This window comes from Ambystoma mexicanum, chromosome 1p (genome assembly GCF_040938575.1).
Source record: "Ambystoma mexicanum isolate Mex_15411 chromosome 1p, UKY_AmexF1_1, whole genome shotgun sequence".
NCBI classification, from domain to species: Eukaryota; Metazoa; Chordata; class Amphibia; order Caudata; family Ambystomatidae; genus Ambystoma; species Ambystoma mexicanum.
Genome location: NC_090921.1, coordinates 167,177,092 through 167,203,122, shown reverse-complemented (window position 1 = coordinate 167,203,122; position 26,031 = coordinate 167,177,092). Strand labels below are relative to the sequence as shown.

Here is a 26,031-nt window from a genome sequence, read left to right as displayed (position 1 = left end):
CATCCTGTTCTTCTTTTGTTCCATTGTATTCCTATCTTCAATAAACCATTTCCACTAACCCTAATAAATCTGCATCCATTCAGAACTCACCCTTCTGTGTCTGTCTCGCATTCATACCGCTCGGCTTCATGACAGTGCGCTTGAGGATGCTTCACCAGGTCTCTTGGACTTTTTCAGACAATGGGCCTCATTATGAGTTTGGCGGTGCAAGAAAAGTTCTGGTTAAAGTGGCGGTAATTCTGTTACTGCCACTTTTCCTGCACTGCCAAACTACAGGTTTGCCGCTGGGAGTTGTCTGATTTACCTCCAGCCGAGAGCTGCCGGTGCCAGTAATATCGGAACTTCCCCCCATGGAGTCCAATGGAGTTCCCTGGGACTCCATTGAATGGAGAATGACCGACATTGCTGGTAGCTGGACTATCCCGGTAATACCTGGATATCAGCCGCCCGTAACAGTCGCTCCGTTTGCCGGTATTCTGACAGAATTACCGGTATGTTGCCTGAATTACCGGTATCCTGCCGGTATTACCGGTAGGATACCAGCAAATATATAATGAGGCCCAGTCTCTTACATGGAGCTTGTGCTTCTAGAAGCGCTTGGTGCTCGACAGCGTTGAGTCCGTTTCAGGGCACTTTGCAGCTTCTGCGACAGAGTTCAAGGCGGGAGACAGCTGGGGGTATCAGGCGGCAGGCAGTTGGGCGAGCGAGGCTGGACAGACGGCTGCAGGTTGGCCTACACAGTGGCTCGGGGTCAGGAATCGTTGTCTCAGTGCTGATCGGCAGTTCTGAAGCAATAGTCGAGGTGTCTCGGATGGATTTAGCGACTGTGGCGTATCAACAGTCAGCAGTGTAGTCGGTTGCAGCTCGAGGGGCTCGACTGATTTGAAAATGTCCTTTAAGGTGGATGCTGGTAGATACTTGTCGATGCACTCCTCCTAGCATCGTCACTGGGCTTGTGTCGTCCTTTAAGGCGGATGGCCCAAAGCTGAGGAGGGTGTTGCAAGCAGCTAACTTGCCCTTGGTTTGGTTCAGAGACTCTCTGCCACTTCCCACTTAGCAAGCTTGCTGCAGAGCCTAGCAGGGCATGCTGTGTGCTGGCTGGGTACCGGTTCTGAGGCTGCTGGACGGTCCCCTGGATTCAGTATCTCCCTCTGTTCCATGGAAGATGTTTAGGGGCGGATCGAGCTTCCCTATTGGAGGTCCTGGCCTTCCTTCACTGGTGGAAGATGTAAGGCAGACCTTCAGCCAGGGTCTAATGCTGAGTTCTTCTTTCCTGCTTCTGGTGAAGCCTTGAGATGATCAGCCCTCTTTTAAATCCAAATGGGCCACAGTGATTGGTATAGGCTAAGCCTACCTTAATGAACCAATCCTGGGTCCCCACCAACACTCTCCTGTATGCATGAAGTCATAACCAGAGTGCTTTGCAACAGAGAAGGTAAAGGGGTGGAACAGACTCCCTGGCTTCTACAAACCACATTCTCATACCTTCTGAATGGGGTCCCCCTGCTCGGATGACTACTGTAAACAGCGGTCCCAAATATGACAGTTCACGACCCTTGAAACTGAGTGGCGGGAGCTGGCTTCAGGTTGACACAGATGCATATCAATGTTGTTGGGTTTTCCTGTCTCCTTTGCTAACCTCTGGTGGGCCTGTTTGGAGTATACTCTGTTAGTAGGTTAATTATGTTAATTGCTGCCACCAATCGGCAGTGCTCAACAAAAGGACAGGGCAGGTCCATGGATTCTTTTGTAGTTAATTAGGCTGGCCATGGCAGGAGGAAGGATTTGTCCTCCCCCTTCTGAGAGGCCATGGTGTACTCTTGGCTGTCATATTTCAACTAAACATGACGGGGGATGGCGCCTGTAGGCTGTGTCCACCAAGAGTACACAGGTCTATGTGTATGTCGGGCAGTGAGCATGGGAAAATGTGTGCTAATTAGCCCCACACATTTTCCGGAGGCTGATCTACCATGAATTAATCTCATATCAAATTTTTAAAAAGCCAGGTGAGCCCGCACCCACCATATAGATGGGTGAATTCCTCCCACAGACAATCGACTATGATGGACAGAAATACAGACAGATGCGTTGATGATATACAGAAAGATGTGAAGAGAGTCAAACCCAAATGTGCTTCTGGATCTTTATTAAACCTGAACTCTACAGCAGATAATGCAGCAACTGGGTCTGGGAACTCTGTGTCCGTTTAGAGGCAGAAGAGAAAAGGTTTTTAGAAAGTCTTTTAATGGTCCCAATTCAATGACTAATACATGACCTTTTACTGAATTGTGGTTGGCAAAGAGAGTTTGACTCCATTTGGCACAAACAGACATAGACAGCCCTATTGGAAGGAAGGGTAGAGGACACATTGCATGGCTTAATCATATTACCCCGGTATTGGGTATGTTGCGGCTACCTCACTTATTTAAGGATAGACAAGACTGGACAAAAAAAACAAATATGTCCTAGAAAGCACAATTATGATCAGGTTGGCATGTGAAGTTGAAGGTGGGCAACCGAACACGTGTCCTCATAAAAATATAAAAGTAATGATAACACACCCCTTCAGGGAATGAGACCAAGAGATAAGTTGCAAGGATAACAAACTTTATATAAAATAAAAATTGAAAGCAAAGAACTCTGCTGCCCGGGAGCACTCTGCCAAAAGTTACACGGGCAGCACATTATAAGGAACAATTTCATCATTAGTGACATCATTATGTAAGGTACAAAATCACAGTGCGGATTGGAGGGGCCGCATGGCACAGCATACTCTATAAGGGATGATAGGCTGCAATTGGCTGCTGCTTCCCAGTCGATCTGGTGGCACGTGGGTCAGGTGGGCTCATCTCTGTGGTGAAGGTCAGGACAAATGTGACACATGTCTAACTATCTAAACTAAACAACAGGAACTGATAATATGAGAATAATGGCAAACATAAAACCCTTGCATGAATGGGGGTACTTCGAGAAAATGGGCTGATATATTGGCATTCTGACGTCTACATTCAAGGCTTCATTCATACCGGGATCCCGCTCCCAGGTGTCTCCCCCTGGGGGTTTGATCTACTATTTATGTTCCCTGATGCCTCATGATGCGAACAGACGTGTATTGATTTGGAGAGAATATACTGCTGCACAGGATTAAGTGTATGTGGGTGTTCTGGAATGGCCAGTGCGAGGGGGTCAGATGTGTATCAACATGAAAGAGAGTGGAGGGTTGGGGACTGGTGGGCCCTGGCCTGGCTCGGTGGAGGTTGAGAGGGTTTGGGCAGTTTTGTGGAGATGGATGGGCACTTGTGCTGGGGCTTGCTTCGATCTCACGCTCTACAGAGAGCACATTATGTGGAAGTGATACTAAACAATTGCAACAATAAATGGCTGGACTTCCGTGAAAACAAGCCTTGCGTGGAGCTGGCAAGGGTTGGTGATGTCTTGGGCTCTCTGTGCGAGGTGCTGGGGCTGGGAGAGCTGAGTTTACAAAGTGATGATTTTTGGGCCTAGTAAAAAAGATGGCATCTGGTCTAATACAACATGGTGTCTGGTCTTGGGGCTGTAAGATGCATTATTTGTGTAAGTCTCTATGTTATATCCTAATGAGGCGTTCTGTGGGAGGGTGTTTCTCCCCCCTTGGCCTACACGTGATCTATTCACCACGAAAAAGCCTAGGGGTGGGATAGGACTGTCTCCTTCCCAACATTCCCCCCTTTCGTTACTCCTAAAGTAACAAACACCCTCCCCCAGTATTTCTACGTTCCTCAGCCCATTTCACAGCTTTGTCCCATGCGTGGGTACCCTTAATAGGCATCTATGCTCTACACACACTTCTTAAACTCTCCCCACGTCGTGCATATTCTTCAGGAGTGCAGGTAATGTAAATACCTCCCCCATCCCCAGCTAGATCAACCCACACCTCCCTGTAATTCTCAAGATCTTGAGGTTGTTTGATAGTAGTATGATGGTAATTGTCTACCTCATCCCCTGTGTGCTATATGGCCACCATGCTGTATTTGGGCTCATCATTCTCACCAGTTTGTACCTGAGCTCCCCTAGTATCATTCAGCATCTTGTTATTAATATTCCTGTTACCGATTATCACCATCATCATCGCACTATTCGGTACCGCTTTTGTGCAGCATCGGAGGCCTAACTGGCACACACAAAAGATCAGCAGAAAGAACACAATGATAGGTATCAGCACCTTCATTATTGTTCCAAGCCACAAGGGCATCCAGCTGAATGCCATATTGAACCAGTCATTTTCTTGAACTCCTCCCTCTTTTCTCATTTTTACACCAAGTTCATTCACTGATGCGATTACTTGTGATAGTGTCCCGTTTTCAGCGTCTGAGGAAGGTACGAATGTGCAACATGAACTTTCTGATTTTCTTGCAAACACCACCTTCCATAGTAGTGAAAAGGTCTACTACATAGCGATTCTGCAATGTCATTAGTAGGAGGACTCGTAGTTCCACCTGGATGACGTTAAATACTTCCTCAGTGTCATTCGCCAGCTGAATGAGCTCCCACCTTACTATTTGCAGGCATTTTGCGTTTGCTTTTGTTTGGACACTGGGCACAAGTGATGCGGAAAAATGTCTATGCTGGGTTAAAGACTTTGTATTCATCGGGCATCTGTGCAAAGAGGTCAGAGGACTCTTGAGACAGGTAGTTAGAGGCGCACTTCTTCCAGAACAGGTGATCACGCCGTTCTTCTTCAGGGAATATTCGAAAGATGGGGGTTGCGCTTCCGTCGGTCGTGGTGCCTTTTGTTGTCCTTGAGGCACCACTCCCCCCTTTATATGTTCTTCCGGTATCAGCAGAGAGTGCAGTGTTGCAAGCGTACAATAGCCCTTTCATGATGGTGGATGGTGCAAGTATGTCTGTTTGGTTTGCCGCACACCCAATAATAGTCCATTAAGAAAGCCTTTCCAAAGATCAGGAATGATGAGGGTTCTGTTGCAGTGTGTGTTAGAACCCATAGACACTTTGCCTTCCCCATAGAAACAAACTTCGTAATTTTCTTCTTGGTGGACCTTGATTGGTTTTTCGAGGGCTGTGACCCATGTTAGTTTGGTGATATACTGTGTCCATATTTGTGCACATGATATGATAGGTTATTTATAAAGCGCTTAATACCCAGAGGTTTGTAAGCACGGACACGGGGATCGAACCAGTGTTGTTCCGTGTCGTCCTGCATTCAAGGCAAGCACGTTGCCCCTGAGCTATCCTCCCGAGACCTGTCTTGTCCATCCATTCCAGCCTTTGATCTGACAAGCCACGCAGTCCCTCAGCCTTGCAAATGTAGGTTGACTCTTGCCGTTTGTTTTCCACGAGGCTTGTGCCCTCGATTGCCAGGATTGGTTCTTGGAAAAACTTTCAACCTTGCAATCCCTCTTTGCAAATCTTTTCGTCCGGTGGGAGGAGTTTCAGCCTACTGTGCGTGCCTGAAAGGAGCTCTTTATCCTGCATAGTGCAAGGTGGGTGAGACATTGGGCTTCGTGCCTGTCTTTTCTTCCTTCTATTATGCAAGAGAGATTGTTGTTTCCCTGTCAATCTTCTACACAGACTATCAGTAGTACATAGTGATCCTTGTACGTTTGCGGGTTGCTGACTGTACATTGGGAAAATACCAGTATCTGTATTTCCATTAGTGTCTGTGGTCTCTTGTCGGTATACCATAGTGGGGGTGGAGGGAGTAAATCTCATATTAGAAACGGTCGGGGGGTGGAGCACATTGTATATTTCACTAAGCATTGAGGTAGATACTATGTTAGGTTGTGAGGTAGCTTGTGAAACTGTAAACATGGTGGGGCAATGACTTCACAGGTAATGCAATCAAAGGGCTTTCAGTTTCGGTATTCATAAATAATTTAATTTCTGGGGTCCCTTTGGTCACATTCTTATGCAGAGTAGTTACGTTTAAGGGCATATTGCTGCCTCCCTTCCATAGAGTCCTGGAGGAGGCCAGAGATAGCACTGTGCTCAAATGATGACTCTCCTCCATGACCGCCCTGAATTGGGAGGCATATTTGGAGCATGTTTTGACTCCATTCATCGGAAGGCTGGTGGCAAAGGCTAGCTTTAGCCAGTTAGAAAGCGGTGCTTGCATTTCTCGTAAGACAGATGCAGGAACAGCTGCCGGTGCAAGCGCTGTGCATGTGGTTAGCCACCCTCGACGGCCCCTCACAAAGGATTTTGTTATTGTATAGAGGTGCTGTTTTGAGGAGGACATATCTGCCCCCTGCTGTAATGGCGGTTGGGGTTGTTCCATGCCGGGCAGCGCTATGTTGCATACGCTCACCCCTTTTAAACAATGAACCCTGCCTTTATGAATGTTTCCATATCACGCAGAAAGGGGCCCAAGGTGACCCTTCATGGGCTGACATGTGTTGTCATTGCATCGCATGGTGACCCACATGAATATGTGCACTGCATTTCTAGTATTTAGAAGTCCTTCCCTGCGATGGATATGCACGTGCTCATGACCTATGTGAATGTGTGCAGTTGCTGGGCTGGCAGCCGAATACATTTGCATGTCAAGATTATTTTGACGTATGAATGGATGTGGGCAGAGAGGGAGAGGCGTTTCTGTGAGAGAAAGAAATGGAGAAAGATAGAGGGGTGTGCATTTGGATGATAGAGAGAGGGGGAGTAAGGGAAAAGGGCAGGTGTGGTATGAATGCATGGGAGAGAAAGAGAGAGGGTGCGGGAGAGAGAATCATGGAGAGGTTGTGTGTGACAGAGTGAAAGAGAGATGGGGAGGACAAGAAGAGAGCGAGAGAGAGAGCCGTGTGTGTATTGGGAGTGGGGGATAATTGTTTACATGAGGAGGAGGAGGGCGAATGAGATGTGTGTATGGGGGTATTAGAGAGAGAGGTATGGGCATAGGGAGTGGTAGCGAGAGGGGCATGTGTATGGGAAGTGGGAGTGTGAGAGAGGCATGTGTATGGGGAGTGGGAGTGTGATAGGCAGGTATTCAAATGGGGGTGGGAGTGTGAGAGGTATGTGGATGGGGACTTTGAGGGAGAGGGAGGTATGTGTATGGGGAGTGGGAGTGTGAGAGGGAGGTATTCGAATGGGGGTGGGAGTGTGCGAGAGGTATGTTTATGGGGAGTGGGAGTGTGAGAGTAAGGTATGTGAATGGGGAGCGGGGGGAGAGGTTTGTACATGGGGACTGGGCGGGAGGGGACGGTATGTGTATGGGGAGTGGGAGTGTAAGAGGGGGTATGTGCATGGGGAGCAGGAATGGGAGAGAGTTATGCGTATGGGGAGTGGGAGTGTGAGAGTAAGGTATGTGAATGAAGAGTGGGAGTATGGGAGAGAGGTATGTGTATGGGGAGCAGGAGTGTTTGAAGGAGATATGTTTATGGGTAGTGGAGTGTGAGAGGGAGGTAAGTGAATGGGTATTGGGAGTGTGAGAGAGCTATGTGTATGGGGAGAGAGAGGTATGTGCATGGGGACTGGGCGAGAGAGGGAGGTATGGGGTGGGAGTGTGAAAGGGAGGTATGTGAATGGGGAGCGGGAGTGGGAGGGAGAGGTATGTGTATGGGGAGTGGGAGTGTGATAGTAAGGTATGTGAATGGGGAGTGGGAGTGTGAGAGAGAGGTATGTGTATGGGGAGCAGGGGTGTGCTAGGGAGATAAGTGTATGGAGTCTGAGAGGGAGGTATTTGAATGGGCAGTGTGAGAGAGCTATGTGTATGGGGAGAGAGAGGTATGTGCATGGGGACTGGGCAGGAGAGGGAGGTAGGGATATAGGGAGTGTGAGAGGGAGGTATGTGAATGGGGAGTGGGGGTGTGAGAGAGAAATGTGTATGGGGAGTGGGAGTGTGAGAGAGGGGTATGTGCATGGGTACTGGGCGGGAGAGGGAGGTATGTGAATGGGGAGTGGGATGTGAGAGAGGTATGTGTATGGGGAGTGTGAGAGGGAGGTAAGTGAATGGGGAGTTGGAGTTTGAGAGAGGGGAATGTGCATGGGGAGTGGGAGTGTGATAGAGAGATATGTGCATGGGACTGGGTGGGAGAGGGAGGTATGTGAATGGGGAGTGGGAGTGTGAGAGAGGTATGTGTATGGGGAGCAGGAGTGTGAGAGGGAGGTATGTGACTGGGGAGTGGGAGTGTGAGAGGAAGGTATGTGAATGGGGAATGGGAGTGTGAGAGAGAGGTATGTGTATGTGGATGGATAGGTATGTGAATGTGGAGTGAGAGTGGGAGAGAGAGGTATGTGTATGGGGATTGGGAGTGTGCATGGGGACTGGGCAGGAGGGGGAGGTATGTGTATGGGGAGTGAAAAGTGAAGAATGTGTGTGAATGGGGAGGGGGAGCTATGTAAATTGGGAGAGAGGTAGTTTTATAGGGATTCAGAGAGAAGGGGCATTATGTCTATGTGGAGAGAGGGGGGGTTATAGGTGTGGAGAGTGGGAGAGATGTATGCGTATAGGGACTAGGGGGAGAGGGAGGTATGCATATGGGTAGTCGGGGGGATAGGGAGGTATTTTATGGCGAATGGGAGAAAGAGGGAGGTATGACAGGTATGTGGAGTGGGAGATGTGAATTTTAAGGGAGGCCACTGGAATCGTATGTGTTATCGCACATCAACGTGAAATGGGGGCTCCCAGGGGCTTAAAGAAAGCAAATCTCGCTACGCCTGAATGACGCTTAATGACTGTTGTGATGTAATCTTCCAGCTGTCCACCCGGAGCGAGGAACGCCGGTTTCCCGACGTTCCGTACGAACGTGCCATTGACCCAACCGCCCTCCTCGCCTCCGGGGGCCATACAATAAAGCTCTTCCCCACACTTAATTGGCATAAGATCTTTTTGTCACATTGGCGACGAGGATGGGATGAACAAGCGACTCTCCAAGTGAAGATCCACCCAGGAGAAGATGTTCCTATATTGAGCGTGCTCAAAGGCAACACTGACATCAAGTCCGATTTGGCTCAGCAATTCCCCAAAGTGTTTTGCAAAAATATCGGCCTACTCAAGGGTTTCCAGCACAAAATCATATTGAAAAGAAGAGCCATCCCAGTGGTCCATCGAGTACGTGGAGTCCCCTTTGGGACTAAAGCAGCACTCAAGGATGAACTCACACGCCTTTGCAATGAGGACATCATACAACCCATAGAGAGTTCTGAGTGGCTGGCCCTCATCGTTCTCGTAAAGAAACCCGACAATTCCATAAGGATGTGTGTTGACTTGAGAGATCTAAACAAGAATATATGGGTTGACAGACAACCCACTTCCTAACATAGCTGAACTCCTATCGACCATGAAACCAGCAAGCTATTTCAGCACAGACCTTTCCTCAGCATATCACCAAATTGCATTAGATGACAGTTCAAAAGCCCTCACCTCATTTGTTACACCTTTGGGAGCATACATGTTCAACAGAATGCCATTCGGGCTTGCTTCCGCTGCGGCGGTATTCCAGAGACTCATATCACATCTCTTTGGGGGCCTCGATGGAGTACAATGTTTCCAGGACGACATTCTCATATCAGCAAAAACTGAAGAGGAGCACAACGCCAAATTAATGGGCGTATTACAGATAATTCAAAAAAGTGGACTCACCCTCAAACTAGAGAAATGCAATATAAAGTGTAATGAAGTCTCCTATCTTGGTCATTCCATCGACGCCAGTGGCATCCGTCCCAAGAAAAAACTCCTTGACACAATACTGAGTTTAGCTGAGCCCAACAACAAGGAGCAATTGAAAAGCTTCTTAGGAATGACGGAGTATGACTCCAAATTCGTGAATAATTATGCCCACAGAACACAAAACATGAGAAATCTTATGAAGAAATCCAACAGATTTGAATGGTCCACAGAATGTAGGAACGAATTTGAGAACCTCAAGCGTGACATCAACCAAGCTCCAGCCCTTAGCATGTTTGATTATAGAGCGAAAACGATAGTGTCGGTAGATGCCAGCAAGATTGGCCTTGGTGGAGTACTGGAACAACAACAGAACGGTAACATCGTAACAATCGCATTCGCATCCAGAGTACTAAGGGGTGCTGAATTGAACTACTCCACCATCGAGAGAGAAGCTCTGGCTGTCAAATGGGCCTTACAACATTTCAGGAATTTAATATGGGGTCTACCGATCCTCCTCAAGACTGATCACAAACCTTTGGTCAACATCCTACAATCCAAATTGCCACACCTTATATCACCAAGGATAAGGCGTTGGTTTCTAGACATCATGCAATACAACCTTCAAATTTGTTACAATCCTGGTCCACTAAATCAAGTAGCGGATTGTTTGTCGAGACTATCCACCATTCAAGATAATAAAGATGTCGAAAGTGAGGATCAAGAAGAAGATATCATAGCCACCGTAAATTCTGCCATACCATCCGCTACTTGAAGGTGACGCCAGGGACATAGTCGCAGACAACGGGTCCCAATTCACTTTGTCAGAATTTCAAGAATTCCTTGACAAAAGATCGATCAACCACATCACTACGTCACTGTACCACCCAATGTCTAACGGGTTGGTAGAAAGAATGAACAGGCTGATAAAAAGTGTCATTCAACTGGCCACGGCCAATACTATGCCTTGGAGAGAAACCCTCAAGGAGGCTCTACACGCATATAGAACAACGCCACACTCCACCACCAACGTAGAGCCTTTCACCTTGATGCGGGGCAGAACTGCAACCAACCAACTAAGACCGGCATGGATCTTCTTGGACACCGGTGAGGCGAGAATGAACACAGAACCAAAATTGGACATAGAACAAATGCATAAAACTATAAAGGAGAAACAGCAGAAATACAAAACATACTACGACAAAAGAAATGGAACCAAAAGGGTGTCCTTTCAGGAAGGAGACTGGGTATGCATCAAAGAACCCAGGAAAACTCTAAAGGGTGAATCAAAATTCAGATCTCCACAAAAGATCATACAGTGTCACAACAAGTCTGTCACACTAGACGATGGAGGGAGATGGTCTCACGACGACCTCGTGAAAATAACCAATGACACCAGCAAACCGAGTACTTCAAAAAACTATTCACATGATGCATGGTCAAGAGAGAACGTGAAGAGAACGACCAACAACACTCACAGACCTAGCACATCCCTAGATTCACAGGATGACATGAGATCAAAAGGTGAACATTTTCCTGAAGAGAGATACCGCGCCAGACATACAAGAAAGAACGAACCCTGCCACACCAATGGAGGAGAATCCGCCAAGGGCCTCTCGAAAAGGAATCGTAAAATTATCCGCAACTTCAGCGACGACTTCATCTACTATTGATCACATATCAATTTAAATAATGAACCCATAAACTATCCCACCCCGCCTACCCTGTTCTTTCCCCCTCTCTCCGTTCCTCTCTTTCCCATAGATAAGGAGATGTTGTGATGTAATCTTCCAGCTGTCCATCCGGAGCGAGGAACGCCGGTTTCCCGACGTTCCGTACGAACGTGCCATTGACCCAACCGCCCTCCTCGCCTCCGGGGGCCATACAATAAAGCTCTTCCCCACACTTAATTGGCGTAAGATCTTTTTGTCACAATGACACATGCTGTGCTGCAGGGTGGTCTGTAACTAGGGGCAACTGCGTGTAGTGTCATCAAAGGGGCCTGCCAACACGTCATAATGGGCCCTGGTGATCCTGTGCCACGGCCGGGGTAGAGCAGAGGAGCCTAGTTACAGGCCCACGGAGGCCGTCTGCTGCTGGCAGAAGGAGTCTGCCGATCCCGGGGGTGCAGACACCCCTGTGCCCCTGAATAGCCAGGTGGAAAGTCCCCCGCTATGTGGTGACAGAGATCCAGAGCTGTGGGAGGGGTCTCTGGTGACTGGGGGGGCAGTAGCCTCCAGGAAGAAGAGCATGTGTGTGTTTGAAGGATTGTTTGTAATCGCAGTGTCTTTTCTTTCCTTGCTGTTCCCCTCTCCAGGCAACCTTTGGGTGTACGACGCCTTGGAGAGTTACCGGTACCTGCAGTACTTCTCCTGGGTCCTCTACCACGTGCTGCTGATGATGGTGTCTGCTGGAGTGGCCAAATACATCTCCCCGCAGGCTGCAGGTAACCAGCTCCCGCGCGCGCGCATATTCATCACTGGGGACTAACTCAGCCAATGGGGTGGACTCTTACTGCGGGGGTGCGTGGGCAGTAGAGCTCAGGTGCGCCGGCCATTGGTCTTCCCCGCTTCAGTGAGACTGCAAGCGTGAGGGACGTGCTTCCCGTGTACTTCAATGAAATGGGTCATTCCTTCAAGGAGGAATTGGAAGGTCAAGGTGACCTGTGGGGTTGGTGGTCTCTGTCCCGGCCACATTTCTAGGCCTTTGGGCACTGACCAATGCCAAATCTCTATTTATTTAAACGGCGCTATAAGCAGCAGGTGACCGAACCATCCTTCAGCCGGTGTGCTTAAAATGGCTGCCAGAAGAAGCAGCCTGTTCTGAACAGTGCTGCAAGGGGTGGATTGCAGGAGGTCTCCTCTTTTAGATGTTGAGCGGGCTAGGGTGGAATGTTTTGTAATTGGTGGTGACACAGTGTGAAGATTCTTCTGGCGAGGACTGGAAGCTGGAGTGTGCTCCTGAGTGTGTTATTGTGATACTCCATGTTAGCCCTGATGCAGGCTCAGTCAGGCGGTGATCTCCCTGGCGCTTCAGGTCTTGGAATGGCAGGAGCCAGCCATCTACCGAGTGGGCTGTACTGCGGCTTTCTCCATGCAGTCGTAGATGTGTACCAAAAAAGTAGTGGAGCTGAGAACCCGGGGGACATAGCCACCACACCCCACACTACCATCCCGGGTCTGGTATTGTGGTACCTGACTCCTGAAGCGACTTTGTGTTTTATTGTAAGTCTTGTATTGTCACTGGCCAGGAGTGTTTGCTGTTATAATGTTGATGCATGAATGATGAGCAGCTCAAGAGAATGTTGGCACTCCTGGCCAATGACACTACAACCCTACCAAAAAAATCTGGATTGAAAGTGGATTGCTACTGCATTTTCCCAAACATTTAAATCCTCTTTAACTGCAGAAGGAGACTTACAATACAACACGTGTTAAAGTGGAGAAGTGTGAAAAAAGTAGTATCACTGTTACCAGTAAAAAATAGAAGTTGTGGAAGGCCGCTCCCGACCGTTCCCGCTCCCTTCGACCATTGACTGCATGTTACCTCATGTACCTGTCGTACCACGGTTAAGGCTTAGTAATAGTACTGCTCAAGCATCCTTGCCTGGGGTGAAGGTTTGGGTGAAAATCTGTCCCGATGCTGCCTTGTGTGTGGGTTGGATCCCATTAAGGTGGCATTGAGGATTGACAATGTGCAGGGCCACCACCTGCATCTACTGAAATGCGCATGCGCGGGTGGCTCCCAGAGATGCACCCCAATCGCTGCACACACTGTGCCAGCAGCCATAGACTGGCACACGTGACCTGCACAGCCACCCACGGGAAGCTGCTTTTCGTGGTATGGGATTACCGTTTTACAACATTGTGTCGCTGAGCAAGAGCAAGCAGTACACAAAGTAAAAATAACAAGCCTGTACATTCCTTAGGGGAGCTATTGAAGAGAGCTGCAGATCAGAGCAAACCAAACGTTTTCTGGCCGTCTTAAGGTCGTTTGTCTGGATTTTCGCCAGCAAGGCCTATCTTTAAACACCACCCTGCTGTCGAAAGTTTAATAACATCCTCAGACATATTTTAGAAATCCCGATCATTTTAGCAGCTGGAACCTGTTACTTTTGCAGTTAGGTGAAAACAGGGTTCTGTGTAATTGTCATCATGTGTGCATCAGAATGCAAAAAGGATGTGCGGAATGCGACCATCTGCACGGTGGGTGTGCGCCCGCCTGGGTTTTTTAAAAATGTTTAATTAAATGGAATGATGGTAGACCAACCTCTGGAAAATGTGTGGGGCTAATCTGCACATTTTGCTATGCTCACACCATGACAAAAACATGTATACTCTTGGTGGACTCAGCCTATAGGCACAGTCCGCCCCGTCATATTTAGTTGCAATGTGACAGCCAGGAGTACACTATTTCCTCTCCGGGAAGGGGGGGGGGGGGTTTACAAGCTTCCCCCTGCCATGGCCAGTCTGTGTAACTAACAAAGTCTCCATGGATCCGCCCTGCTCTTTTTTTTAGCCCTGCAACTGGTGGCAGCAATTATCATACTGATAGAGTGTACTTCAAACAGGTGGGGCCCGGCTGCAGAGGCTAACAAAGGAGACAGGAAACCCCAACAACCTTTCATAGGTAACTGTGTCAACCTGAAGCCAGCTCCCCCACACAGTGTCATTGACAGTGAACTGTCATGTCTGGGACTGCGTGTCTACAGTAAGCCTCCCAATAGGGGGACCCCATTCATCAGGTAAGAGAATGTGGTTTGCAGAGTCTGGTCTCGCCGTGGCTTTCCAGAGAGACCTGCTGCTTTAAACAGAACCCACATAGAGATCCATTAACCTGAGAGACTCTTTGATCAACAACAGACAGGAAGATGGGTGGGACTTAGTATCACATGTTTTCACCCCTTTACCTTTCCTGTTGCAAAGCACTCTGGTTATGACCTCATACATACAGGAGATTGTTGGTACAAACCCCAGGATTGGTTCATTAAGGTAGGCTTTGTCTACGCCAATCACTGTGGCCCCTTTTTGGCTTTAAAGAAGGGCTGCTGAGCCCCTCTTTTTGCAGATTATCTGAAGACTTCCCTTGAAGTAACAAAGGAGAACTCGACCTTGGACCCTGGCTGAACATACAGTCTGCCTTACATCTTCCACCAGTGAAGGAAGGCCAGGATTTCCAAAAAGGAAAGCAAGAGCACTCCCCTCAACATCTCCCAGGGAACAGAGAGAGATAAAGACCTCAGAGAACCCTCTAGCCACTCCAGAACCAGTACCCAACCAGCACCCAGCATGCCCTGCTAGGCTCTGCAGCAAGCTTTCTAGGTGTAGGAAGAGCCAGACAGTATCTGAACCTACCACAAAGGACAAGGCAGTTGCCTGCAACACACTCCTCAGTTTTGGGCCGTCTGCTTTATAGAACGACACAAGCCCATTGAAGAAGCTGGGAGAAGTGCCTCGACGAGCATCTACCGACGTCAGCCTTTAAAGGACATTTTTGACCCAGTAAAGTTCCTCGAGCTGCAACCGACTACACGGCTGACCGTTGTCAAGCCGCAGTCGCTTAAAGACATCCGAGACGTCTCGATCAGTGCTTCAGAAACAGCGACCAGCAGTGAGGCAATTATTCCTGACCCTAAGCCGCCATGTAGGCCAGCCTGCAGCCCTTCATCGACCTTCGTCGCCGGACCACCTCGCCGCCTGATACCCGCAGCTGATTCGCGTCTTGAACTCTGTCACAGAAGCCTGCAAAGCACCATGAAACCTACTCGACCCTGTCGAGCAGCAAGAACACCTGCAGCACAGGATACATTGTGCTTCTGCCCCTCAGGTCCTTCTCGGAAAGGCTCCTAGAGACATATTAAGACCCATTGCTACCTTTGTGCTGAAGCCAAGAAACATTAAACGGTTGTGGTTATTAACCATCCCGACTACCCTCCTGTCAGTATCCAGAGTGCATCCCTTTTCCTTGTTTGAAACTGTCCTCTGCATTCCTTTGCAAGGTGGGTTGTATTTCGTAGTGTTGCTAGAACTGTCTGTTTTTATATAAATAAAGTAGATATGTTTGACACAACCTTGACTGGACAGTCCCTTTTATCGTTGGGTAATAATTCTATTTTCGTTGTGTTGCAACTAACCAACGATCCGCAACCTTTCTGGAGATGAGCCTACCGTTCCGTCCACGTTACCAAAATTGGACACAGAGGTTTATAATTTGCTTGTTATTCCAATCTGTTCGGTTCCCTTCAAGTGTGCTAGAGGTGTGGGGCTGATGGACGGTTTAGAAACCGATATTCACCACTTGACCGCTGGTGTAGAGTGCTCAAGAGGTGTAGAGTGGAGGCGAAATCACCTCTACGGCGCCGATTCTGAGCTTTCTGGAAAAGTAGTATGAAAAGGCAACATTCTCCCCTCCAGTTTTCAGCACCACCCATCATTTTCAAGTGGGTGAAAAGATTCGAGGGGAGTAGCCATGTCTTCCTGCTGCAAAAGCAGACACAATCTCTTTGTTGGACCAGCGTGCATACCAGTTACATTGGGAGCTTTTCTTAAAAATCTGCCACTTTTCTTATTTATGAAAGTGTTCTTGAGCGTTCAGTAAATAAAGAAAAGTGGTGCTGTAGACCAAGAAATGCCTTTAGTAGAAAGAAAAACAGGTTGACACCTCATAGGTGTCGTATTTTAAATACATTTTTTTTACATGCACATCCTGTTTTTTTTCCAGAGGAATGCCATTATTAAATTAGGTACATACAAAAGTCAATGCTTTGATGCCAGACCGCCACATTCTCATTTAACAGAATATGGTGCTTTTAAGGAAAGTGTTCTTCGTTCATGGAAGAACAGTTTTCCATTTTTGCATGCACCTCAAAATGGGGCCCTGTGTCTTCCTCCTGCACTCAGCTGTGCAAATTGAGTCAACGCTGCCTGCCATTTATGCTTAGCAGGCAATGTTTAAAATAAATTCCTCTGGAATAGGCCTGCTTTTTGCTGGTGTAAAACGCAGGTGGGTTCCATAGGAATCAACAGCATTTACGCCAACATGAAAATGTCATGCTAGCAAAACTAATGTCGCACCTGTATGGCGGAGGGCTGGGGATGCGGAAAGAAACTATGATCCATACCCCCTCTCCACTATGCATATGCATGGCATTGAGAAATAACGTAAAATAAGTGGTTTCAAGTTTTACGCCTGACGTTTACGCTTTTAGTTTACATTTCGCTTTGCCCCCTACCCTTTTCGTACATTTCTGCGACAAAAGCAGGCCTTTACATAACAAATGCAAGAGGCATGTTTTGTTTCCAAAATGTGCCTGTGTGGGAAGAGGTGGGATGTGTGTGTGGGAGTAGGAGGGGGGGTGTTTCAGATCAAAGCCCGTGGTAACTTGGATTCTAAACCTTCAGTCCATCACTTATTTGGGGTTCGTTTGTTTTCCTAAAGGAAGGTTTGCCCAGATCATGTGAACCCTAGAGTGGTCTCAATAGAGAAACAGGCTGAGGCCCAACACGGCCGACACATGTCTGGAGGGCTTCGCTAGCAGTGTGGGCTTCGCTGCCCCCATTGGTGCCAAGGCCGAGGTTGCTTTCCCTGTGTCTGCCATGGGCAGACAGGGAAGGTCGCCCAGAGGAATTAACTTGGTTCTGATGAACTCCACCCATCACCTTCCCATTTTAGATGTGAAAGAGTCCCGCGCGTGTCCTCGGAGTGACCTCGTTCTGGTGGGGGGGTGGGGAGGTGTTACAGACCGCCAAGGGGGGGCACAGCTAGACAGCAGGAAGGAGGACCGTGCCGGGCCTGCAGCGTGCGGTGCTTTCAGCGCCTGTAACGCGACTCCTATTGTCCGTGTCACGGGTATGTAATGACAGAGATTATTCTGTTACCAAAACATGCACGAGCTGTTTGCGTGTAAATAGTCTGTCTGGGCATCACGGGCTCTGCCCTCGCCCTCTCGAGGCTGGCCACTCTCTAGCCGCACGTCAGCACGCTGCGTTTCTCTCAATGAAGCGTGTCTGCCTTTTCTGGGAATTCCTTGCCGCCGCCCTCACACCCCTTTCATTCTCTCGCTCTGTCTCCCCACACTCTCTTTCTCTGAATCTGTGTGTCTCGCAGTCTCTCTTCTACTTTTACTTTCTTCGTTTCTCTCCCGGGGTGTTTCTGTTCGCGACTATTTCTGCTTGTCTATGTCTGTTGTTGTGTCTTTGTTACTCCCCAACTCTCTTCACTACCTCGCCCTCCCACTCGCCCCATTTCTGTCTCCCTCTGTCTCTTACCTTTTCTTCCCACTCTTTCTCTTAATCTAGCTCTACTGTGCCCTCCCTGTTTCTGTCCTTGGTGGTCTTTTTTTCGCTCCATCACTCTCTCTTATCTCCATGTCTTTCAGTGTGTGTCTTCCCCCCTCTTTCCTCAACACCCCACCCCATTCACACTCTCTCTTTCAATCTCTGTCACTTTCTCTTTATGTCTTTCTCCCCGTCTCTGTTATTCCGCCTCTGTCACGCTCTTTTTTTCTGTCTCGCTCTCTTTCAATCTGTCACTTTCGCTTTGTCTTTCTCCCAGTCTCTGTTATTCTGCCCCTGTCACGCTCTTTGTTTTTCTGTGTCGGTAGGTCTCTTTCTCTCTGTCACTCCCTTACCTTTTCTCTGACTTCTCACTCCCCCCTTGCGTCCAGTCTCTCTCAGTGACGCTCCCTCAGTATCACTGTCTCTCTTTCTCTCTCTGTCTTTCTCCCATTCACTCTTACACTGGCTCTGCCACGCTCTCTTTGTTTCGACCTGTGCTCTATCACTCTTTCCACTTGTCCCTGCCTCTCGCTCGCTCTCTCTCTCTCTCCCTTTCTCTCTCTCCATCTCCAACTCCCTCTCTCTCCCTCTCTTACCCAAGCCCACAATGCAGCGGCCCCAACTTCCAGAGTCAGTAAACTCAATGCCAACCTTTCTCTCATATACACACATTCTGAAAGAATGCCTCCAACCAAAACAGGAGCCACAGTTGGCATCGAGCCTCCTCATCAGTTGGGTTAATATAATTATCCATGGAATAACGCTGTAGATTACAAACCCATATGCGCGAGACTTTCTCTACAGCATACGCATAGCACAATCACTACTGAGGTGATCTTGATTTTGATACTTAAGGAAAATAAAGCCTAAGGAAGGTAACGTGATTTGCTCAGGGTAACATAACGCGTGAAGTGTAGAAGCCGTGACTTAAACTGTGATTTCCCAGTTCCACAGTTTACAATTTTGACAGCAAAGCAGACTAAACCTTCTCCCATTCCATCTTCACCTTCTCCCATTCCATCTTCACCTTCTCCCATTCCATCTTCAATTTTACAACCAACAAAAGAGCTAAACTAGTTCACTGGTCATAAATCTGGCTTTCAGAGCACCAAGTCACATGATAAAGGAACCTGACAAAATATAAGAGAACATTTAGTAGAAGCACATGTTCAAAAGGCAAGTATGCATCACTTTGTTAGAAAAAAAAAGAGACCGCTTACTCAGCCCCACTTTCCGATGCAGTGGCATGCAGGTTAGGCCCAGATCTCAGCAACAGTCACTCAATCTGCTGAATTGCCATTCCGGGTTTGTACTCTCCTATCAGTTATCCTATTTTCCTTTCCCATCACCCTCTGGTGTCCTCACCACACCCTCAATGCCCACCCAACCCATCCCTTACAATTAACTTTAAAACCTCTGTTCCCCTTTTTCTCATTCACCTTCTCTTACCCCAGACTCACTCCTTTCCCTTTCCCTTGCCCATATTGCTAATTCACCAATTCCTTACCAATCACCTCCTTCAATTACCCGTCACACCAAGCCCATTCCTTACCCTCACCACCTTCCATTGTCCTGGCTCATGTGCAGCCTGTGTTTGTCAGTCACCTTCTGCCAGGCACGGCAAGGAGCTGTGATCTGGATCTTGCTGCTAATTGTGTCAAGGGGACTTGGCTCTCATTGTGCTTGCGCGTTGCTCTTACTTGGAATGTTGACTGTGCACTTCAGTTCACAGGGAAGTCCACCAGGGAGCTGGTGATGGAGAGGATGTAAAGGTGAACTTTCAAATGTCTTTGTGTTCACAAGGAAGATGCGGGGGTGGGGTGGTGACTGGGGGGTGAGGATTATGTGTGTGTGTCTCAGTCTCAACAATCCGGGGGCAAGCATTCTTAAAAGGTGGCACAGAGGGCATCCTCCAATAAGATATGGACAGTTACTTCCTTGGGAGCAAGGGGCTGTGATCAGATGCAAAAGATGGTAACAGATCATTGGTTTATGGGTTGCAGCGGTGCCAGCATTACCCTCTAGGATCAGAGAATCTGTCAATCATATGCATACATTGCCTGTGGGCAGTGTGAACATGCGCCTGCTGTCCAGGCTTTTCTCACTCCTAATCACTAACTGTGGAGGCCCTCGTGAGGAGGTCACCCAGGCACATTTGCAACATTGTTGAAATCAACACACGCGCCCCACCCCCTCTACAGAGAAGACAAGCAGATCTTGAAGCTCTCTGTTGCCTACAGGTAGGTTGGATTCTGCAGGAATACCCCATTGATTTATTAAGGTCCACACCCTACCAGCCTGGGGGGCAGGATACCTTTGCCCCTCTTCCCAACCCACCCCTGCAATGTGGTGAAGTGGAGGAGCCAATGCTAGGGTCTACAATCAAACATTTAGCCCGCCAGGCCACACCTCTGATCGGTCTATACGTTCCTGTTCCCCAGCTCAACGTATTCCATGTCTTGGGCACTCATCACCTACTCTCAGTCGCTCTACCTCCGTGGAACTCACTCCTTTGTTTCTCTTTCCCCACCAGGGTCAGGCATCCCAGAACTGAAAGTCACCCTCCGAGGTGTGGTGTTGGAAGAGTTCTTCACTTTCAAAACGTTTGTTGCCAAGTACATTGGTGTCGTCTGCACCCTGGCTGCCAGCAGTACCATTTTCCTGGGCAAAGTGGTAAGTGTTTCAGAAGATGTTGTCCAGCCTTACCATGGTCAATGACCGGGTGGTATGTGTGGGTTAAGGAGACGGGTGGATAAAATTGGCAATGCACGGGTGTCCAGCATTGCCAATGACAGGGTATGTGAGTGTGAAGGAGGCAAGTGGATAGTGCATGTGTGTGTGTATGGAAGGACCCAAGTGGATAGTATGGGTAGGGCACAGGTTTCTATCATTACCATTTACAAAGGTGGGGTGCTATGTGTGTGGTTCTGCAAAGGAGACGAGTAGATGGAATGGGTAGTACGCGGGTGTCAAGCAGCAACATTGACAATGGCTGGGTGGTATGTGTGGGTTGAGGAGACGGGTGGATAGAATTGGCATCACACGGGTGTCCAGCATTGCCATTGACAGGGTATGTGAGTGTGAAGGAGGCAAGTGGATAGTGCATGTGTGTGTGTATGGAAGGACCCAAGTGGATAGTATGGGTAGGGCACAGGTGTCTATCATTACCATTTACAAAGGTGGGGTGCTAACTGTGTGTGTGAGTGTGCAAAGGAGACGAGTAGATGGAATGGGTAGGACGCGGGTGTCTAGCAGCAACAATGACAATGGCTGGGTGGTATGGGTGGGTGAAGGAGACACGAGGATACTATGGGTACACATCAAGTGTTCAGCATTACCATTGACAATGGCAGGGGGGTATGGGTGCGCAAAGGGGCCAGATGTATACCTGAGTAGCATGCAGGAGACCAGCATTACCATTGCCAATGATAGGGTGGTATGTGTGGCGTACAGAGAGATGGAGGATATCTGTTAGCAGACTGCGGTCCAGCCTCCTCCTCCCCAGGTCTAGGGTGCTATATCTGTGGGGTGGAGATAGGTGAATAGCATGAGTGTCCTGCCAATGATAGGGTGGTATGTGTGGCGTACAGAGAGATGGAGGATATCTGTTAGCACACTGCCTCCTCCTCCCCAGGTCTAGGGTGCTATGTCTGTGGGGTGGAGAGAAGTGGATAGCATGAGTGTCCTGCCAATGATAGGGTGGTATGTGTGGTGTACAGAGAGATGGAAGATATCTGTTAGCACACTGCGGCCCAGCCTCCTCCTCCCCAGGTCTAGGGTGCTATGTCTGTGGGGTGGAGATAGGTGGATAGCATGAGTGTCCTGCCAATGATAGGGTGGTATGTGTGGCGTACAGAGAGATAGAGGATATCTGTTAGCACACTGCAGCCCAGCCTCCTCCTCCCCAGGTCTAGGGTGCTATGTCTGTGGGGTGGAGATAAGTGGATAGCATGAATGTCCTGCCAATGATAGGGTGGTATGTGTGGAGTACAGAGAGATGGAAGATATCTGTTAGCACACTGTGGTCCAGCCTCCTCCTCCCCAGGTCTAGGGTGCTATGTCTGCGGGGTGGAGATAAGTGTATAGCATGAGTGTCCTGCCAATGATAGGGTGGTATGTGTGGAGTACAGAGAGATGGAAGATATCTGTTAGCACACTGTGGTCCAGCCTCCTCCTCCCCAGGTCTAGGGTGCTATGTCTGTGGTGTGGAGATAGGTGGATAGCATGAGTGTCCTGCCAATGATAGGGTGGTATGTGTGGTGTACAGAGAGATAGAGGATATCTGTTAGCACACTGCGGCCCAGCCTCCTCCTCCCCAGGTCTAGGGTGCTATGTCTGTGGGGTGGAGATAAGTGGATAGCATGAGTGTCCTGCCAATGATAGGGTGGTATGTGTGGAGTACAGAGAAATGGAGGATATCTGTTAGCACACTGCGGCCCAGCCTCCTCCTCCCCAGGTCTAGGGTGCTATGTCTGTGGGGTGGAGATAGGTGGGTAGCATGAGTGTCCTGTTAATGATAGGGTGGTATGTGTGGCGTACCAACAGAGGTTGGGTGATATTGTATGTATATTTGTTCTTTATAAGGCGCTTTGGACCTCTGCTTGCATTCACAGTAATCTGGTAACCTGGGCCTATACACACTGATATTAAGACACATATGATGATCCATTCTTGTATGTATGTATATCACATTACAGTGATATCGTATCCATATTTTTCGTAGTGTACTTTTAAACAATGCTATGTGATGCCACTTCCTGTTTTGGCAAGGGGTGAAAGGTTGTGTTCCATCACTTCCTGTGATGTCACTTTGAGGTGGGGTCAAAGGGCATCACTTCCTGTGATATCTGCAGCCAAGGGTCGTGTGATATCACTTCCGCTACCCCAGGCATTTTGGTGAAATGACGTCCCTGCCACCACCATTAACAAAATCTAATTATTCAGCATAGCAGTGATGGCTGGCTCTTCGGCCCGTCCACAGTCCTGTTCCCTGGATGGTTTGGCTCCTCATTTTTGCCAGGAAATACCCTTGGCTCCCGCTACCTAATGTGTGATGGCCCTAATGTGTGATGTCCCATATGCAGAGGAGTGCCCGGAAATACCCAGGCCTCTTGTTGCCTTATTCCTGGCATTCCCTATGCAGAGGAGTGCCCGAAATACCCCAGGCTCTTGTCTCTTAACTTGTAGAGCCCTCTGCTAGAATAGTGCACGGAAATACCCCGTGTACCTAGCCCTTAATTAGTGATGTCCCCCATGCAGAGAGGTGCCTGGAAATACTGTCATGGACCCCAACAGCAGCAAAGACAGGATGCATTGAGGGTGTCATTCAGCGATAGCGAATGGTAGCAATGCGTTTGACGGCATTGCTGTGGGCAGCTCCTGGTGACTGCTTGGCCACCCTTGTCATGTAACCCATGTAAAGGCTGATGTGTCAAAAGTAAATGTGCCCTCAACACGTGTTGCTTCAGTAGCTGTTTTCTACTTCCGCTATCAGTCCCTGCTTATTAATAGGCTTCATCCTATAATGTTTAGAAAAGTATGCATTGCCTATCATTGATGTCAGCCTTCATGCAATCATAAAACCACTGCCTGCACTAATCTGATCACAGGGCACTCATGGGATGCAGTAGAACAAGGGATCAGAGCAGGGCTGGACTGGGAACCAAAAGAGGTCCTGGAAATAATTGTCAAAGTGGCCCCCATACTCAAGATTTTCAGCAAACCCAACCCTTTTCCTGTGTGAACATGTGGAAATACCACACAAAAGAGGCACAGGGTGCAGAGGCCTACCAGGAAATCTCCAGGGTTCCTTATAGGCCAATCCACCCCTGGATCAGAGGGGAACAGAAAGAATCTGACACATTCAAGAGTGTTTTTATTTATTTATTTAGATTTGTAGAGCGCACTGCAGCCCATGGCCATCGAGGCGCTAAGATGAGCTTAGGAATGCTTGTTTCTGGGTCACATGAATGCTGCCCATGGAAAATTCTTAGACATGGTAAAGGTTTGTTAAAACATACTCAGATGGGCTTGATTCTGGGTTACATGAATACTACCCACGGAGGATTAGATATGGTAGGAGTTATTTATTTATTAAGATTTGTAGAGCACACTGCAGCCTCCTTAGTGGCTCACAGCTTGCCACCCATACAACCTGCCTTTTCCAGGCCTAAGGAGTGAGGGGGGGAGGAGGGTGTTGTGTATGCAAATCGGTGCGGGGCACTGGCACAACCCAGCGCAGCTTCTTTCTCCCACGTATTCTGGTGTGAGACTCCTGAATACTCATGGTGAGGTTAGATGCACTGTACTGCTTCCCTCTGCTTAGACTGGCAATTGTCCTTCGTCTGTGTCACGTCCCCATTAGTTGGATTCTACAGAAGCCACTGAACGCCGCTGACCCCTGTGAATATTCCGTCTACCGAAATTACGAGTTTACTGCTGAATTCAAAATGCCCCTGTGGAAATTGGGAATTAGATACAAAAATGAAAAAACAGATTCTGTCTGCGGCTCATTCTGAGGTCTTCAGAGAAGGATAAATAGAGAAAACAAGTTAAGTATTTCTCTTCCAAATTCTCACCCCTTTTTGTTCTTTATTAGGCCTCTCCAAAAAATGATCTTTACTCCCTTGAGTGAGTGAGAAAGTTCTAAATTCTAGATTGCCTGAATACACTTGCCTGGACTGGACATTTGTCACAATATATTGGGAGAGCCCAGTCACCATAGGGAGACTCCCCCACCCCATTAACCGAGACCACAATACACCCTTATTCAGGATTCAACACGCCCCATCTATGACTCATATAGAGCCCTGTGCTAACAATGAGCCAAGAACCAGGCAGGGGTATAGGCAGAATATATATTTATTTATATTGTAGGTTCATTGGGGTTCTGTTTATGTTACACACGCCACCTTCTTTGCGGTACAAAACAAAGCTTTAACACACAATGGCCCTCATTACGATACTGGCGCTAAACCATGGCGCTATTAGCACCATGGTTGGTGCTGGTATCGTAACGAGTCCGCCAATGTTCAATGGGGAATTACCACCCCATTCCAAGGTTGGCGGGGCGGTAATTCCCCATTGAACATTGGCCCTTCCCCATTCCCATTTTTGCCCCATAGGGCTCAATGGGACTGGGGAAGACGCTAAGTACGGTACCGCAAATTGCGGTACCGTACTTAGCACCAAGGTCCCTTTGCGGGTCCCTACTTTAACGGCTGGTCTAGACCATCCATTCAGGTCGGGTCCCGCAAAGGGACCTCGTAGTAAGGCGCTAATGGGTTAACGGCGCTGCAGCCTTTTACGGCGCCGTTAACCCATTAGCGCCAGGGTCGTAATGAGGCCCAATAACTTTCTTTTTTGAAATGCACAGGAACATATGACGTGACCAAAATTTTGCTTGAAAGTAAACACGGGTTTGATTTTAAAACAATTACACATCATACGTTTAGTGCTGGATACATGAGGTCTCACCTTTTCAAAGCACTTCTCCCCAGCACCAAGAACCAAAGCATCAATGTTATGCAGCACTCGTCTGTTTAAATGCCAAGTCTAGGGAGTGCGGACAGTTTAGGAATTTCGTTGGGGCCAAGTGTACCCTTCTGTTTAAATACAATGTTTAAGGAGTGGTGACAATTGGGATTTCCTTTTTGGGATAAGTATACCTTTTGTTTAAAAGCAAGTTTTGGGAGGGTGTGTCAGTTGGGAATTTTGTTTTAGGGACAAGGACCTAAGGCAAGGTATGGGAATGGTGACCATTACAAATTTCGTTTTTGTGGTCAGGACACCCCAATTAATTAATGTGACTATAACATTATTCCCACTAAGAGAGAGGGTGGAAATTTCAAATTCTTCCAGGCTCCCCCTGCGTCAATCTATCTAATTAAATGAATATTCAAGCAAAGGTGCTAAAGGTTTACACAACCCCCCCCCCACTATTAAGGGAAGAATATTAAGGCAAGCAGATCCCCCCACACTTAATTTCGTTTTGAGCAAGTTACTTACATGAGATTTCTCTGCTTTTGGTGCACAGGAAAGTCAAACACATACTAAGGGGACTTTTAAAGGGTATTGTACCTCACAATGCACCCCAATGCATTTTCACACAATAATAATTATCAGGTAAGCGATTCAGTTTGTTTTCCTAGTTTACAG

The 26,031-nt window shown here is 48.2% G+C and overlaps 1 protein-coding gene across 2 annotated transcripts in view; it reads left to right on the top strand.

Moving 5' to 3' along the window:
• The window catches only part of LOC138567616 (chloride channel protein ClC-Kb-like), a 422,777-nt gene that overhangs the window by 91,832 nt on the left and 304,914 nt on the right, over positions 1 to 26,031 (top strand). For both annotated transcript variants that reach the window (XM_069646042.1, XM_069646032.1), the window contains exons 3-4: positions 11,916 to 12,044; positions 20,408 to 20,547. In XM_069646042.1, the coding sequence (XP_069502143.1) occupies positions 11,916 to 12,044; positions 20,408 to 20,547 (269 nt within the window). The remainder of the gene's footprint in view (positions 1 to 11,915; positions 12,045 to 20,407; positions 20,548 to 26,031) is intronic.